Here is a 17,926-nt window from a genome sequence, read left to right on the forward strand (position 1 = left end):
GACAATTGAAGAAAAGGGGCAGTCAGCAGAGTACAATGACAACAAAATGCAGCAGCAATCACAGCACTATCAGTGGCAGCAGGGCAGAATAGCAGCAGGCAAAGCAATACAGCAAGAAACAGGCTCGAGTGCAGAGATGCAACTATGGCCAATAGAAAGTAATAGCCAAATAACAGCAACACCCAGTGGAGTAGAATCAGAACTCCAGACAGACCAAACCAATAGTAAACCAATGAAAACACTCGACTAATAGACACAACTGGAATTTCAAAGAATCAGAATTGATTTGAACAAGTTGAACAACCAATAATAATAGGAGGAAAAAGTTTCTGATTGTTGGTTGTATCCCTTCTATCCCTTAATCTCTCTCTATCTATGTGTATCTATTTGTATGTATTACAGCTCTCCTTTCCAAACTCCTCACAGTGTGTGTATTTTCTTTTTCAGCTCTCTAAGTCCAGTCCCTCTTTTGTATGTCTATCTCCTAATTCTGTATCTCCCAATTCTGTCTCTCCCCCTCAATTCTGTATATCTTTTATCTCCCAGATCCTCCTCCTTTTATAAGCCTCAACACCATCTCTTTTAACAGCCTGTTTTCAAAATGTCACAGTACCCCTCCCATGTGTCTTTTACCTTTTCAGATCCCAATTAGTTATTTAAGTATATAACCTCCATCAACATTCCCTGGCAGACTTACTTTTAAAAGGTTTAATACTTTTTAAACTTAAAGCAAGGTATGGGCAGTAGAATATGTCTGACAACATATGCTGTCAACACATTTTAAAATTAAAAGCCCTTTTATGAAGGAAACAGGCTGTGCACAAAGCACATGAGGTGCACCAATGCACATGTTGTGCACGAGTGCACATGCCTTCCAATTCAGAATTTAAGCACTACTGATCCAATTCAACAGCTATAAGTAAACAAAACTGGTTCTTAATTGATCTAGGCAAATGTTCATCAGAAGCAAATCGATTTACTTTGTTCAGACAGTTGAAACTAATTGACGACACATGTCGACTCGACTATATTAGCATTAACATACACAATCGTAGCCAAAAATCAGACATTTAAACAGTATCGATACATGGTTCGAATTATACTGACTAAGCAGAAATACACTCGAGGAGTCAACTAGTCAGTCCAAACTTGAAAATCAGCTACTTGCACAACATTTACATACACATTATCAAAACAAATGGAAAGACTCACTCAAACAAACAGAAGTTCAGGCAAAGTGGACAAACAAAAGTTGGTAAAATTAAAACAAATATGAACAGACTTTTAAAACAAATCAACGGACTAAAACAAAAATAAAGAAAAGAAGAACAAGACTCACCTCAAATCTTTGAAAAATCAAAACCTTGACTTGGATTTGGACCAACCTTTCTTAAGGTTGAATGGACTTTAAACGAAGTGTTTCTCAGATGAGAAACACTTTGATTAAAGTCCATTAGACCTTAATCTCTTCGGTTGAACCAGTGAAGGAGGAACAAAACTTTCAAACTTAGATCTGGGATTCAGGCTTCCCTGATCAGATTCGGACCAAACCAAGTATGGTTTGGTCACGAGGGGGGTTTGGGGAGTGTCTGGTATGAATTTGAAGCAGATCGGTGTAGATCAGGTTCCGACTCGAATCTTCAAATGAAGATTCGAGAAGGTGGGATAAGATTCGAAGCATGGGATTGATAGATTTGGGTTCAGGATGGCATGGGGGTTCTATGGTGTTCAGGGGAAGGTCACCGGCGTTCATGCCGCCGGGTTCCTGGTGAAGGGAGATGGGGGCGGCTCTAGGGTTCCGGGGTTCTTTGTGAGGATGATGAAGGGCAGGGGTATTTGGACAGGGGGTGGGGTATGAGGGGCAGCTTATATATGGAGTGAGTGGATGGACCTCAGCCGTTGGATGAGGCATGACGAAGGGCCAAGATCCTTCCACTTGAGGGAAACGGTGTCGTTTCGAGTGTTAGGGGCAGGGTTGGTTCGGATAACGGGTCGGGCAAATGGGGTTAAGGGTGAGAGATTCGGACCGTTGGATCAGCTTGGTTTGAATGGTTGGGATGGATTGGCATTGAAACGACGTAGTTTTGGTGTTAAACTACGTCGTTTTGATGCCTGGGGAATGGGCTGTGTGGACCGGTGGACTGGGCTATTTGCTTGGGTTCCAAATTTTGAAATGGGCACGGCCCAAATTCATTTTACAACAAATTTTTGTCTTTTTTTTTCTTTATTTCTAATTTCCTAAATACACAAACTAATTAAATAAAACTAAGCAACACTAATTAAACTTAACATATTTATTTCACGCGTATAAAAATGTTAAAAGTAGGTAAAATTAAACAAGGCAACAAATCAGGACAAAAGAAAAAATGCGTATTTTTGTAATTTTTCATCTAACAAACGGGTCATGGTTTAAATTACGCATGACACATACATTTTTAATTCTTTTGGAGCGATTGTCGCGTAAAACAAAAATCACGTGCTCACAGCTATTAGGGTTGGTTATGAAAAATAAAACAATAATAATATATCTAAGAAAGAGAAGTTGCTTTGATTATTAGAAGGAAGCAAGTGAATGCTTTTATCCCTTTTTATTAAATAACTAGGATTTTTTTTATTTTTTTTTTTTTTTTGCCTTCATCTGGGCTTTGGACTCACGAGGCGTGAATTAGAAGGGGAAAATTAAATAAAAAAAATAAAAAAGAAGAAACATAGGGGAGACATATCCTTTCGGCAAGTGTTGTTTAAGCTGTAGTTTGTAGAGAAAATTAAAGCTAGTATAATTGTTTAATTTAATTTAATATTGATATATTCATGATTGCGTCACTTTAAATTCATGTTCAAAGTTCAAACTATCTCTCTCATATATTCCATGTTAGGAACTTTTTCTGTGTTCTTTTGTTTTGGTATTTCCAACGTGACAAAATTCATGAATTATTTAACTCCATCTAACGATTGTTGAGTTAAAATATTAGTTTTCATTAATCAAATGGATGTGAAAAAATAATACATAAATTCCTCTAATGATTTCATTTCTTTTTGAATAATAGAGTTTGTTCTGAATGCATGGTGTCTTCTCGCCCCGAGCTCCAACACTCTTCTCATATATACTGAAATCTGAATTAATTCCTAACCTTGGAGTTTCGATTAGTGTGTCACTTGTATTGTTAAGTGAGGTCATTACAGGAATATATCACATAATTGAATTCTATAGATGTAAATATTATTGATTCATAGTTTCCTTAGTAGCACACTAAAGGCGGATTCAAGATTGAAATTTAATGAGTTCAAATTCGCACAGAATTCATTTTACCGTCAAAATTATGGGTTCCAATATATTTGTTCAAATTTTAGAAATTTTTTACATACATATACATATGTCGTGTCGAAAGTTATGGGTTCAGATTTGTTTAACCAAAAAATATTATGGGTTCAGATGAACCCCCAGCCAAAAAGTTACATCCGCCCCCGATTAAAGGTACACTGAAATTATAAATCGCGATTTAAATATTAATTTGTTGATACAATAGGAAGATAAGAGAACAGTGTAGAGGAAAGAACTGAATGGAGTAAAAATAGAAAAGAAAATTAAGGAGTAACATAAAACCCTAAAAAAGAGGAAAAGCACCAAAAGAAAGATAGATTGATGAAAAGGAAAAGCTTCCACAAAAGAGAAGAATTTTGGAATCACAGTGAGAGAGACGGGTTGGCAAACGACAAAAAAGGCTGCAACAAGCGATCCTTCCCCCCCCCCCCCCCAAACAACCAACTAGATTATTTGGATTTATTCACTCATGATTTTTCTAATTTCCCATCCGATGTTCGTACTCATAGTCGTGCCCAACTAAATTTGAATGTAGCGAAAAATTCTATATTAGGAGGTAAACCACGACTCCTATGATTAAAGATAAAATAGTATTTACCACTCCACCATAATTCTTGTTGGTAGAAATTGCTCTGTCACAAGTCTGTGGCTTTTTTCGATTAGGAATTCCAATCCAAAAATATATAAGTGTATCGGTGTAAAGAGTTTGTTCTACTTGTGTAGTCTTCTTAAAAGTGGAATTTATATAATTATAACCTTGAAAAAAAATAGATTACCTGTTATACAAATAAAGATGACCTCATGATATAAAAATTTCTTACGCAGACAATGTATATAATTAAAAAAATCATACACATATGGCTTTCTATCATGGTACACAACTCACTTCTTGTAAATTTTAAATTTATATTTTGATCTGTTAAGAAAAAAATTAGAAAATTTTTAATTTATATTTTGACAAAACACGGGAGAGATATTTGGTATATAAGTAAATAAGCCTTAGACTCTAATGACGCGCTTTAAAGTCATACGGGTCTAGCACTAGTTGGCTGGGTTGTTATATCAATCACCTCCAACAACCTCATCACTACATGTACAACCACCACGACAACTGCTAGCGAGTAACTTTTAGAGTGTGCAGAGGCGCACGTTTAGCAAGGAATAGCTAATGTATGCTGATAACGATGACTCGCCGGAAAACAGCTCGGAAAGGAATTTCTCAGCAAGCATAGACGGAGGAGAGTACTGAGGAAACATCTAATCGAATGGTTACGCCGGAATCAGGAACTACACAACAACTAGCTCCAATTCAACTGATACAATGGATGACCGGAATGGGGAGTGCACCGACGATCATGTAAGGACCACAACCGAAGGATACTGAAACTACAACTGTATTGGAGAACAATATGGCTACAGCAGCATGAAAATTGACCTATTCTGCTGGATCTGGAGAACAAAAGCGAACTATGGCAGACGTGGTTAAAGGCAATAGAATGGTGCAACAGGGGTTACAACTGAAATTCTATCCACCAGAAGTGAGAGATGGAGTTAAAGTTGTAAAGCTGAATCAGAAAGAAATAGAAATGCAGTGTAAAAAATGGGAATTAGCTCTTATAGGCTATGTTATGGGAGGTAACCCTATATTCAATGAGATGTTGAAATTTGTCTATGGAGTGTAGAATTCAGTAACTACTCCTACGGTACTTATGCATGAGGATGGTTACTTCATATTTAGGTTTGAATCAATTGAGGAAAAAATGTTGATTATGGCAAAAGGGCTTTATACTTTCAATAATAGACCACTGGTGTTGAAGAACTGGGAGTCGGATTTTGAAATTGACAAGGAGCCTATACGTGTGATGCCACTATGGGTCACTTTTCCAGGACTACCTATCCAATGTTGGGAGAGGAAAACCTGGGAAGAATTGCTAGCTGCTTGGGGAAACCTGTATATACTGATAGATTAACAGCACAGTGTGAGAGAATATCTTATGCTCGTGTGTTAATTGAGATGGATATAACACAACCATTACCAGATGAGCTGACCTTAGAACAACCAGATGGTAAAATTAGGATGCAAACAGTGGAATATGAATGGAAACCAGTGTTCTGTCAAGAATGCAACAGATGCAAACGGGAATCACAGCAAGGGATACAAAGGAAAAAGGAAAAAAGCATAAATGGGTGAGGAAAACCAAAGCAGATGATAATGAGGATAACATAATACCAATTGCTGAGGAGACAAAAAATGGAGAAGAGAATACACAAGAAAAAACACGGGAGCTCCAAATGCAAATTGAAGAAAGAGGCAAACATGTTAAGATATATCATGGCAAATTTAAAACAAAAGGACAACCAGCTATTGAACTTGAGGAGCTAACAAGAAGGAACAAGTATGCAATATTGAGAATTGAGGAGGAACCACCTGACAGGATTGAAAGCAATAAGCACATACAAGGGATTACAAAAGGGCCTACTCCAACTACAATTCCACCAATATGAAATTCAGTACATGGAATATTAGAGGACTCAATAAGTCCTTTAAACAGAGAGAGTTCAAAGAATTTCTGAATAAGAATAAAGTAGATTTGGTAGGATGTTTGGAGACTAGAGTGAAACAAAGAAGAGCAAAAAAGGTTCAGATGAAGTTTGGAAGAGAATGGAAAGTGAAAGATAACTATTCAGAAGCACCTAATGGCAGAATATGGGTGTGTTGGAAAGAGGCAGAAGTGAAGCTAGACTTGCCACATTTATCATCACAACTGATTCATTGCCATATACAAGATAATAATTCTGATTTTTAGAGTTACTTAACTATTGTGTATGGACTACATACTATTGTTGATAAGAAAGCTTTATGGGATCAACTAAGGAGTATAAATGCATTGACTATAGGTCCTTGGTTAATTCTAGGTGACTTCAATAGTATACTGACAGTAGAGGATAGAATAAATGGGGCGCCTGTTCATCAAAATGAAGTAATTGATTTCAATCAGTGCATTGAGGATATTGGAGTAGGACTGGTCAATAAAAAGGGATACAATACTCATGGAGCAATAAGTGAGGGGCTGATGACAGGATTTATAGTCATATAGACTGGGTGTTTGAAAATACAGATTGGTTTGGAATGTATGCAGAAATTGAAGCAGCATATCTAGTCCCAAAATGTTCTGATCATACACCTATATTGTTGAATTCAGAGGTGCACATAATGAAGATGAGGAAAACTTATAGATTACTAAATGTACTGTTACAACAAGAAGAATTCAAGGGAGCAGTCGAGCTTATATGGAACCAAAACATACAAGGATACACCATGTATCAAATATGCAGAAAGCTGAAGTGATTGGAGATTCATACTAAGGGGATTCCGAGACAATACTCATCACCGGAGGTGAAACTCAAACAATTGAAGGAGGAATTAGGTGGTATATAACAGGATATAAATGATGATCATTTCAATCCAACTCTCATTGATCAAGAGAAGAAAATGTTGATGCTAATTGAAAAATGGGATGCAGTCTATGAAAAAATTTTAAGACAGAAGTCAAGGGCTATATGGATCAAACATGGAAACTCAAACACCAAATACTTCCATGCACAATTGAAGGCTAAGCAAGCAAGGAAAAAATCAGTTTTATTTGTACAGAACAGAATGTAAGGGTGACTAATCCAAAGCAGCTCCAACAGGAGTTCATACAGTTCTTCAAAAAGTTATTAGGTGAAGTTGCCCCAGTAATGACTGGAACTGATGTTACTATAGCTAGAGATGGACCTATTTATCACTAGCACAACAACAAAAAATGATGGTGCCTATAATAAGAGAGGAGATTATAAAGGTGGTTCAAGAATTACCAAGAGACAAAGCTCCAGGAGTAGATGGATATCCAGCAGAGTTCTTTAAAGAAAACTGGCAAGTAATTGGTGAAGATGTCCTAAAGGCAGTACTGGAATTGGAATTTTTTGATACAGGGAAGCTGCTTAAAGAAATAAATTGTACTACTGTCACACTCATTCCTAAGGTAGTAAATCTTAACTTTGTAAAGGAGTTCAGACCTATTGCATGTTGCTCGACCATGTACAAGATCATTGCTAAGCTGCTTACTAACCGACTAAAGTTGGTAGTAGATTATTTGGTGGGACCTTCATAGTCAACTTTCATACTGGCCCATGAACTGATCAAAGGATACAACCAGAAAACAGTCTCTCCAAGATGTATAGTAAAAGTGAATATAAAAAAGGTATATGACTCTGTTGACTGGAACTTCTTAAGGACCCTAATGCTGGAATTGGGTATCCCATACAAAATGGTCACCCTTATTATGGAATGTATAAGTACAGTCTCTTATTTACTTCTGATTAATGGAGGTTTGACACCAAAGTTTCAGGCAAAGAAGGGGATAAGACAAGGTGATCCAATGTCACCTTATCTATTTGTTTTGGTGATGGAATACTTGAACAGGGCTCTGAAGCAACTGGATTCAAATTCAGATTTCAATTATCATCCCAAGTGTGCAAAACTGAGAGTGATTCATATTTGTTTTGCTGATGATTTATTAATGTGTTGTAGAGCGGACAAGGTATCTATTGAATTGATGATGAAACAATTTGAGAAATTCTCGACTGTCTCTGGTTTACAAGCAAATATGGAGAAGAGCTCACTCTATGTGGCAGAAATATCTACACAATATAGAGAAGAAATTCTGCAGAAGTTGAAGCTGACCATTGGAGAAATATCATTCAAATACCTAGGGGTCCAATTGTCCTCAAAGAAGCTCAACACTAACCAGTGCATGCCACTGGTGGACAGAATAGCAGGAAGAATTAGATGCTGGACAGCCAGGTTTTTGTCATATGCAGGAAGAGTTCAGTTGATCAAAAGTGTGTTGTTTGAAATGCAAACCTATTGGGCACAAGTGTTTCTGATTCCAAAAAAAAGTACATGAAATGGTTATTGCTATATGTAGGAATTTTCTATGGAAAGGAAGCATTGAAGGGAAGAAGGCACCAATAGCATGGGAAACTGTCTGTAAACCAAAAGCAGCAGGAGGCTTGAATGTCATAAACTTCTCAGTATAGAACAAGGCAGCAATAGGCAAAATACTATGGGCAATTGCACAAAAGAAGGACAAGCTATGGGTTCTTTGGATTCATCATCACTATATGAAGAAGAAGGATTTGGAAAATATGAAAACTCCTAAACAAGCTAGCTGGGTGATAAGGAAAAATTTCGAAGCAAGGAGATGGCTAACTACTGGAGTGAAGGAGCTAGAGTTATATGCAGTAAAGGGGAAGTATCTAATCAGTAAAGCGTATACTTCAATTATGTCACAATATCCAAAGGTCAACTGGAAAACATTGCTCTTGACACAAAGAATATTACCTAAACATCAGTTTATTTTGTGGATGTCATTGCATCAGAGACTAGCAACGGTGGACATGCTAAGCAAATGGGGGATAACAGTGCCTAAGGAATATGTTTTGTGTATGACTAATACAGAGGAAACTCATGAACATTTGTTCTTTGAATGAATGCCCATATTCAAGGTTTATATAGGAGCAGCTGCTAAAACTCTTTGGAATAAGTCGACAAGTAGGAAGATGGCAAGAGGAAACTGCATGGCTGACAACAAGAACAAAGAGTAGAAATAAACTTTGGAAGATCATGGAAAGTACATTTGCATCAATAATATATCAAACATGGATGGAAAGAAACCTGCGAAGATTTCAACAGTTAAGAAGAGAAAGTAGGGATATAGTTAGAGAAATTGTATTACATTTACACATTAAAGGTGAGAGCTACTGTAAATGGAGAGGAGTCTTAGAAAAGATAAATAGGTATCCATGTTAACATAGATAGTAAGTTCCGGATGTGGAACTTAAGTGTCAAAATAGGCTATTTTTGTAGGACCCGACTCTAGAGTCAAATGAGCGGATGGATGTACATATTTCACTTGGTTAAATAAAAGTTTTATCTCATATTCCAAGAAAGGACAACTCTGAAGCATAGAATTTGAAAGCTAATTTGAGAGTGAGAGATTGTGAAAGAAGAAAATAATACAATATATATATTTTGTATCTATGTGTATATATCTTTACACGGGTTGCTGGTCATATTCATTGTTTATTTTTTGTAGTCATATACATAGATTATACATTAATTATATACGATTATACATATGTAATTCATAAGTTATACATATATTATACATTCACTGGCTATTTTTAATTTACAGAAAAGGGTTAAAAATGTTCCTAAACTAATTCTTCTATTATATATATGTGTGCATGTTATCAACTTATAATGTGCATGCTGAGAGAGATTTAGATAGAAAGAGAGAGGGATGTGCCTGAGTTGTGAGCTTGAGAACAAAGATTGTTAAAGCTTTCATTTGATGTGAAAAAACAATTTTAAAGTTAAAAGTAGCTAAAGGGAGGGTGTAACCCTTGCTATTTGCTTTTTGGACTTCTTCTACATCTTTTTGTCTCTTATCATAAAACCTCATTAACCAATCCCTTAACTTCTCATCCTTCTCCATTTTCTACCTTCAGAAGTCCTAACCCTTCTCTCTCTCGCTCGCTCGCTCTCTGCTTTCTTGGATCTTCTCTCAGGTATATTTTCTTTCTTTCTTGGTTTGATGGTGTTATTTTGACCACTTACGTTAACCCAGAGACGAACTCAGGATTTAAAGTCGGTGGTATATATATAGGTCGTGGCTGGTCATCCTTGATTTTTTTCCTCCTTTTCTGGGTGAAAGATTAGCCAAGTGATCAACTTTCGAGTTATATATCAAGTTGAGGAGAAGTTGAAAAGGAAATGGTTTCATTGCCACCTGGTTTCAGGTTTCATCCCACAGACGAAGAACTTGTTGCTTACTATTTGAAAAGAAAGATTAATGGTCGCAAAATAGAACTTGAGATCATTCCTGAAGTTGATCTTTACAAATGTGAGCCTTGGGATTTACCAGGTATATATTACATCTTTCATTTCCCACTTCTTTTTGTCGAAGAATTAACTCAAACAGCAGTCCACGTCCAATCGCTTAAAAGTAAAAATAGCCGGCAAACGTATGATATAATATATGCAAATTCTTATATAATATATGTATAACAAGTATAATCAGTGTATAATATATGTATGCCTACTAGGAAAATAAAGAAGAATTAACCCAAATGGCCGTTCACCCAATCACTTAAATTAAAAGTAGCCGGTGGAGATATAATATACACATAATTTATGTATTATATGTGTGTAATTATGTATAATCAATGTATAATTTATGTATATGGCTAGAAAAGTAAACAATGAATATGACTGGCTATTTTTGTAAAGATACAGTGAATTCAATTGGCTATTTGTGTAAAGATCCCTTTTATTTTTATCCTCTTTTTTAGTTTTTTTAATAGAAATAAAAATATGTCGACTCACATTGTCATGGTCATGTAATTCAAGTTGCACAAAAGATTATAAAGGAAACCGTGTGGAAGCATGTGGTATACTTATTAGGTTTCTAAATTATCACTATAACTAATCTTTAGGAAACCATTTTCTTTTTTTAAAGATGAACTGTCGTTGAAGTTGAAAGCTAAGATAAAAAATAACAATAATTACCATAAAGATTAATTTGAAAGTGATTGTAACGTAAATGTATAACAAAGACATTACGATACAATTTGACATTAATGAAGAAGCTATTCATGGTCCTTTATTGTGAGATCCACGTGTTTATTTAAGGCATTGCAATTCGTTCATTTATGTTTAATATAACTTGAGAAAAGGAAATGATGAATATGAAGGAGAATTGGAGGTAATTTTCTTATAAAGCTACTCTAGAAGATTCTTGATTAATACGTGAAAATGAAAAGCACTCGTAAAATAAATCTGTATTAGTGCAATTCCTTAGAGTTACATTCCATACGCGTACTGACTAAAATATTCGAATTATTGATACTTGGAACACACTTTTGCAGTCAAAAGACATATGCTTTGGTACAAAAATATCTTATATATGATCTCATGTTAATTCCCAGCTATAAAGGAAGATGGCCCCTACATCTTTTTTGATCTCCTATTTGAAGCTTAAAGATGTGTACTTACTGATTTAGTGACATGTCGAACCCAAAAGACAAGGGAAAAAAGAAAACAACATGATTGCTTTGTCTTCTAGAGATACCATTTGTTCTATATACCTCTTTTTATCTTTTTACACCTCTTAATTCTCCATCATGAGATGGAAGCTTTATAGTAACCCCTTTTTTTTTAGCACAATGGTAAGTTCATATAATGATTACAATGGCTCCGATCTCCTTGCCCCATCTCTTTTCATTTAGATTCATGACATGGATTCTATACTCCTCAATTCCATTTTAAATTTTATTATTATTTTAATATTATTAAAAAATTATAGTATAACAATAAAATAACAACAACAACAACAACAACAAATTAAACCCAGTTTAATTCCACTGGTTTTGGAAGGGTAGTGAGTACACGGCATTGTCCTTACCTTATGCAGGTAATAGAAAGGCTATTTCCGATAGACATAATTATGTTCAAAGCAAGCATGCATAACAGTATAAAAAAAAGAAATGCAGTACTATAAAAGTCTGGAAGTAATATCAACAGCAAAATAATAGAAAAACCAGAAGACAAGCAATATCAAATGGTAATAGACGTCTAAGAATACGGAAATACTAGAATAACACTAATGAAACGAAAAACGCTCAACCTAGCTGCGCCTCTGGGAGTACGTAACTAATCTTTGCATAACTCCCATGAAGATCTCACTTTACTTTTTTTCTTTTTTCCCTAAAATATTTTAAAACTCTTATATTACAGGGAAGTCTTTATTGCCTAGTAAAGATCTTGAATGGTATTTCTTCAGTCCCTGTAACCGTAAATATCCGAACGGATCGAGGACTAATCGGGCAACGAAAGCCGGATACTGGAAAGCCACCGGAAAAGATCGGAAAGTGAATTCTCAGATGAGAGCTGTAGGTATGAAGAAGACATTAGTGTATTACAGAGGAAGAGCACCTCATGGAGGTAGAACTGATTGGATTATGCATGAATATCGTTTGAATGAAAGAGAATGTGAAGTTGCAAATGGTTTGCAGGTACGTTAATATATATATATATATATATAGACACACACACCAGCCTTAAAAGCTATAATTAAGAGTTTAACTTCTATATATATACACCACAGTATATAAGAATTTTTACACTATTTAGCTATACATAACTGTTCAAAATAATAAAGAGTTTAAGTTTTATGAACCGATAATGTGAAAGATACTTACATAATTAAGTCACTTACTAGGTAGTTACTAGTAAATCTATGTGATAAATTATAAATAAGTAACCTGGTGAAAATGGTAAAAAACTTATTGTTATAGGTGAAATTACACTAATAATATTAAAAATATGGACACTGTAGCATATATGACTTAATCAATAATTAAGACTAGTATCTTGGAATCATAGCGTGACAAAGAGTTCGGTCCAATTTGGACGTCCATTTAGGAGGTGCAAAACAGACCCCATTATTGATTTGAGATCTTGATCGAATTAAGTTATTATACTTTACAATAATAGGTAATACTTCATGGCTGGTAACCGTAAAAGTGTAATAGTAAGTTATAATATGTGGCAGATTAAACTGCACTGATAATATTGAAAGGATTACGCTAAAAAATTTATAAAACTTTTATTATTTATTAATTGTCAGTTTCTTTTGTCTAAAGGTTGGATCATGCATCTTAATTGCAGGATGCTTATGCACTTTGCCGTATATTCAAGAAGAGTTTGAATGCACCAAAAGTGGTTGATCCTTATGCTAGTGATCGATCCTCGAGTATTGATCTTTATTCTGATGGAAGATGTGATGATAATATGGAGAGCTCTGATTATAGAAGACCAACCCAAGAATCTCCATTGCATTTAGCTGCAGCTGGTCCAAGTGATGATGACAAATGGGTTCAATATTTATCATCAGATGAAGCTTTTAGTTTCAACGTCAGTACTCCTCCATCAATTCCAAATTATGGAACATTGCCATATGCACCACCCAAGGTAATAAAATATCAATAGACAAACTATTAAGCTTCTAGTGAAACAGAGCTAATAGTTACGGGTTCGTCAGATCCCAGTAACTTCAGCTTAATTAGACCTTATATTTGTGTTAATAAGATAAAACAAAAGAGACTTTGAGTGGCTTTTGGTTTCTTCTTCACTCTTTTTTACTTATCCTTTATGACTTAACTTATACACATTGATAAATAACTTTACATTAACGTTTTACACTATCAATATCCAATTATAGTAGATGGTCAACCTTATTTTCAAGTTAATAATTCTACTTGTTATAGCAGATTATTTACATGATGTAGTCTTTTGAATTTAAGTTATATTGCTAGTGTAAAAAAATAATTAAAAAAAAACACACCGTCAATCATATGATCACCTCCATGCCCTATATATACATATACACTTTTTACCCTAACACACTATCGGGTCATTTAGAAAATAATTATAATTAATTATTTTTAAGTAACCTAAATGTTGGAAATTATATTTCTTGGGCCTAGTACACCCATAAGGGGTGTTAGCTTATTATAACTCAGGCCCAATGGACACATGCCCAGCTGACTAATACACTGATAGCCTTGTACATAGTCTTGTAATATTATTGCATAGATAGCCTATTTTATTAGATAGCCATTGCTTATTCTTTGTAGTATAAATAGGTCATGATAGGCTACCTTGTACATTGGAATAGACTATCATATTCATTTTTCAATACACAAAAAATTTCCAATCTCTGGTTCTTTCTCGTTTACATCGTTTAGGGTTTTCTACAGAATGAGACCCAATTTCTCTTCAATTACTTTCAGATTAACATGGTATCAGAGCGAATCCTGGTAGTTTTCGCCATTATCTGACTCTTCACCGAAGAAATTTTGAAAAATTTCGTCTTCATCCTTGAACAGACGAAGTCATCGTTATTTTTGGTTTGTTCGATTGAGGTATTTGGCCAACGATCTTTCGTCAAAAGCTGATTTCAACTCTTCTTAGTTGAATTTATCTCCGTTCATCAGAAATTTGGACGAGAATCACGACAGGAAGTTCAGCTCAAAATTAGGGTTTTTTCGCTTGTGTGAATCGACATTTCTGGTGACAATTTTCTTTGCCCTTACTCTCTAGACCTTCTATATTGATCAGTTAGTCATTTTCTAGTAGATATTGTTGGTTTCCAAATGGCTATTAGTAGTGATGTTCCATCTCCGACTGAACCGTCTGGTAGTTCTACCTCATCAGTCCTTGATGTTTTTCATCCACTTTATCTCCATCCTTCTGATACACCGGGAACTATATTAGTTTCTGTACCATTTAGTGGTACAAGTTTTAGAGATTGGAAGGAAGGAATGTTAATTTCCTTATCTGCAAAGAATAAAATCCAACTCATAGATGGAACTCTTATTGAACCAGCTCCTAATTCTCCTCTCTATCCTCATTGGCAACGTTGCAATAACATGGTTAAGGCATGGATAATGAATTCTCTTTCCAAGGATATAGCTAAAACAATTCTATACTATAAGGCTGCTAGAGAAGCTTGGAATAACCTAATAGAACGTTATGGTATTCCCAATATTTCTCAGTATTATAGTCTTCAACAATCAATTTCTTCAACCTCTCAAGGGTCATCCGACATAGCTACATATTACACCAAGCTTAAAGGCTTATGGGATGAACTATCCACAATCTCTTTAGGTAGACCATGCACTTGTGCAGCTATGCATGAAATCACTGAAGCACAAAAACTCATCCAGTTCCTCTCAGGACTTAATAAAACCTATTCTACTGATAAAAGTAACATACTTATGATGAGTCCTGCACCTAATGTAGAAAAGGCTTATTCCATTCTAATTAGGGATGAGAAACAGAGAGAGGTTTATTCTGGTTCACAAGTTTTCTCACCCGAATCCACATCCTTCATAGCAAATTCCCATTCCAATACCCTTGCCAACCAATCCACCAACAATGTGAGGAATTTTAGTCAAAGGGTAAACTTTGAGCCCAGAAAGTCCAATTTGTCCTGCAAATATTGTAAGAAGCCTGGACATACTGTGGACAAATGCTACAAACTTCATGGTTTTCCACCAGAATTCAAATTCACCAAAGAGAAAAGGACTGTAGCTTGTGCTCAAGTTGAATCTACAAATCAACTTACATCTCCTCATGATACTTCTCAACATGAAGATGTGCCACATGGACTTTCTAAAGAGCAGTATGCTAATCTCATGTCCCTCTTTCAACAAATGCAGATGAGTTCTTCGACTCAACAGTCCTTTTCTCGAGATCCTCCAATATGTGCAAATTTTGCAGGTTGGCATGATAATCCAGTTAGTAGATTATATTGATATCTTGTATGTCATGCAACTCATGAAAATTTCAGTTCCTGTATATTGGATTCAGGGACAACAAACCATATGACACCTCACAAACACCTTCTTCATGGTATATAACCATTACTCTCTCTTTCTCTTGTCACTTTACCAAATGGTTACAAAGTAAAAGTACATTCATTTGGTTCTCTTTCCTTAACTTCCAACACTATATTAACTAATGTTTTGTTGGTTCCCTCTTTTCATTACAACTTAATTTCTATACATCAACTTCTAAGTCAACTCAAATGCTATGCTCTTCTTACTGAGATTTCCTATTGGTTACAGGGCCCTTCTATGAAGAGGCCATTAGAAATTGGTAAGGTTGAGCATGGATTATACATTCTGAGGCTGCCATTCAATGTTGATGCTAAAGTTGATGCTTCCTCAATAAATGTTCCCCAAAGTGTTACTACTCCACCATCTGTTTTGCCTTTTAATTTTTCTTCTTCTCAGAATGTATCTGTTTCTGGTATTTCCACTGTTCATTGTAATGCTACTGCTATAAATGAAAATGATATTCTTTGGAATCAAAGGATGGGACATATGCCTTTTGTGAAAATGATTTCTATTCCTCATTTGTCTAGTAAGTTTTCTTCTAAACAGTCTTTCACCTGTCCAATTTGTCCAATGGCAAGGCAACAGAGACTTTCTTTTCCCCATAGCTCCACACAATCCACAAAACCCTTTCAACTTGTACATATTGATCTCTGGGGACCTTATCATACAGCCACCTACAAAGGTTTCAAGTATTTCCTGACTATTATAGATGATCATAGCAGAGTCACCTGGACTCACCTCCTTTCATGTAAAGGTAATGCCTTTTCTATTATCAAAGCCTTCATAGCCATGGTTTCAACTTAATTCCACACTTCAGTCCAAACTATAAGGACTGATTATGTATTTAAACTGGGGTCTGATCATTCTCATACTGATTATCTCATATCTCTTGGAATTGCTCACCAAACTTCTTGTTCTCATACTCCACAACAGAATGGGATAGTAGAAAGAAAACACAAGCACCTATTAGAAACTGCTAGAGCTCTTCTCTTTCAATCTAAGTTGCCCACCAAATATTGGGGGAAATGTGTTCTTACTGCAACATATCTGATAAATAGGTTCCCATCCACAGTTCTATCTAACAAAACTCCCTATGAAACTTTACTTGGTCATCCTCCTACTTATACACACCTCAGATCCTTTGGTTGTCTAGCCTATGCTACCGTTCCTTCACCTTCGAGATACAAGTTCAAGTCCAGAGTCATTCCCTCTGTATTTTTGGGTTATGCTTTTGGCAAGAAAGCCTACAAATTATTACACCTGGGCAACAAATTTGTCTTTTATTCTAGGGATGTCACTTTTGCTGAACACATCTTTCCTTCCACTTCTTCTCTTTCTGGCTTCTTTCCTTCATCACCAATTCTTTTTTCCGATCTCACTTCTCTCATTCCTGTCCAATCCCCTTCCAATTCTATTCCTCCTGTTTTCTCTCCTCCTAATTCCCCTTTCAATTTTGCAATTTCACCATTAGCCCCTTCTTCTGATTCATCTTCTCCTTCTCTTTCTCCTACTTTGCCTATCAATCCTGCTTCTTCACCACCAGCTTCTTCTTCTCCTTCATCTCCTCCCTTAAGGAAGTTTTCTAGACCTACTGTCCTTCCTACCCACCTTAAAGATTGCATTTGATATGTTGTTCCTCCTGTTCACTCTTCTGTCTTTCCCTCCTCTCCATCTTCCTCTTCATCCTTGCCTGAACCTATTTTTTATTAGCAATCTTTCCTAATCCTGCTTAGCAGGAGGCCATGAGGAAAGAATTTCAGGCCTTAGAGGAAAATCAGACTTGGGACATAGTCCCTTTGCCTCCTGCTAAAAAGGCAATTCCCTACAAATGGGTATATAAAATCAAGCAACGTTCAGATGGTAGTATTGAAAGGTATAAATCTAGATTGGTGATTATAGGGGATACTCAATAGGCTGGTATTGACTATTTTGAGACATTTTCTCCAGTAGTCAAGTTCACCACTATTAAATATTTTCTTGTCTTGGCTGCCAAACATTCTTGGGACATTTACCAACTTGATGTCAATAATACTTTTTTGCATTGAGATCTTTCTGAAGAGGTGTACATGAAGATTCCTCTTGGTCTTACAGTAT

General features: G+C 35.7%; 1 protein-coding gene across 2 annotated transcripts in view; it reads left to right on the plus strand.

The window, feature by feature from the left end:
* Positions 1–9,620: 9,620 nt before the first annotated feature.
* The window catches only part of LOC107809912 (NAC domain-containing protein 54-like), a 35,288-nt gene continuing 26,982 nt past the window's right edge, over positions 9,621–17,926 (plus strand). The window contains exons 1-4 of one of the 2 annotated variants that reach the window (XM_075241488.1): positions 9,621–9,937; positions 10,036–10,293; positions 12,165–12,442; positions 13,098–13,400. In XM_075241488.1, the coding sequence (XP_075097589.1) occupies positions 10,143–10,293; positions 12,165–12,442; positions 13,098–13,400 (732 nt within the window). In that variant the 5' untranslated portion in view covers positions 9,621–9,937; positions 10,036–10,142. Of the gene's footprint in view, positions 10,294–12,164; positions 12,443–13,097; positions 13,401–17,926 lie in introns of both variants that reach the window. The other variant, XM_075241487.1, reaches the window with a different exon arrangement.

The sequence above is a fragment of the Nicotiana tabacum genome, chromosome 21 (genome assembly GCF_000715075.1).
Source record: "Nicotiana tabacum cultivar K326 chromosome 21, ASM71507v2, whole genome shotgun sequence".
NCBI lineage: Eukaryota > Viridiplantae > Streptophyta > Magnoliopsida > Solanales > Solanaceae > Nicotiana > Nicotiana tabacum.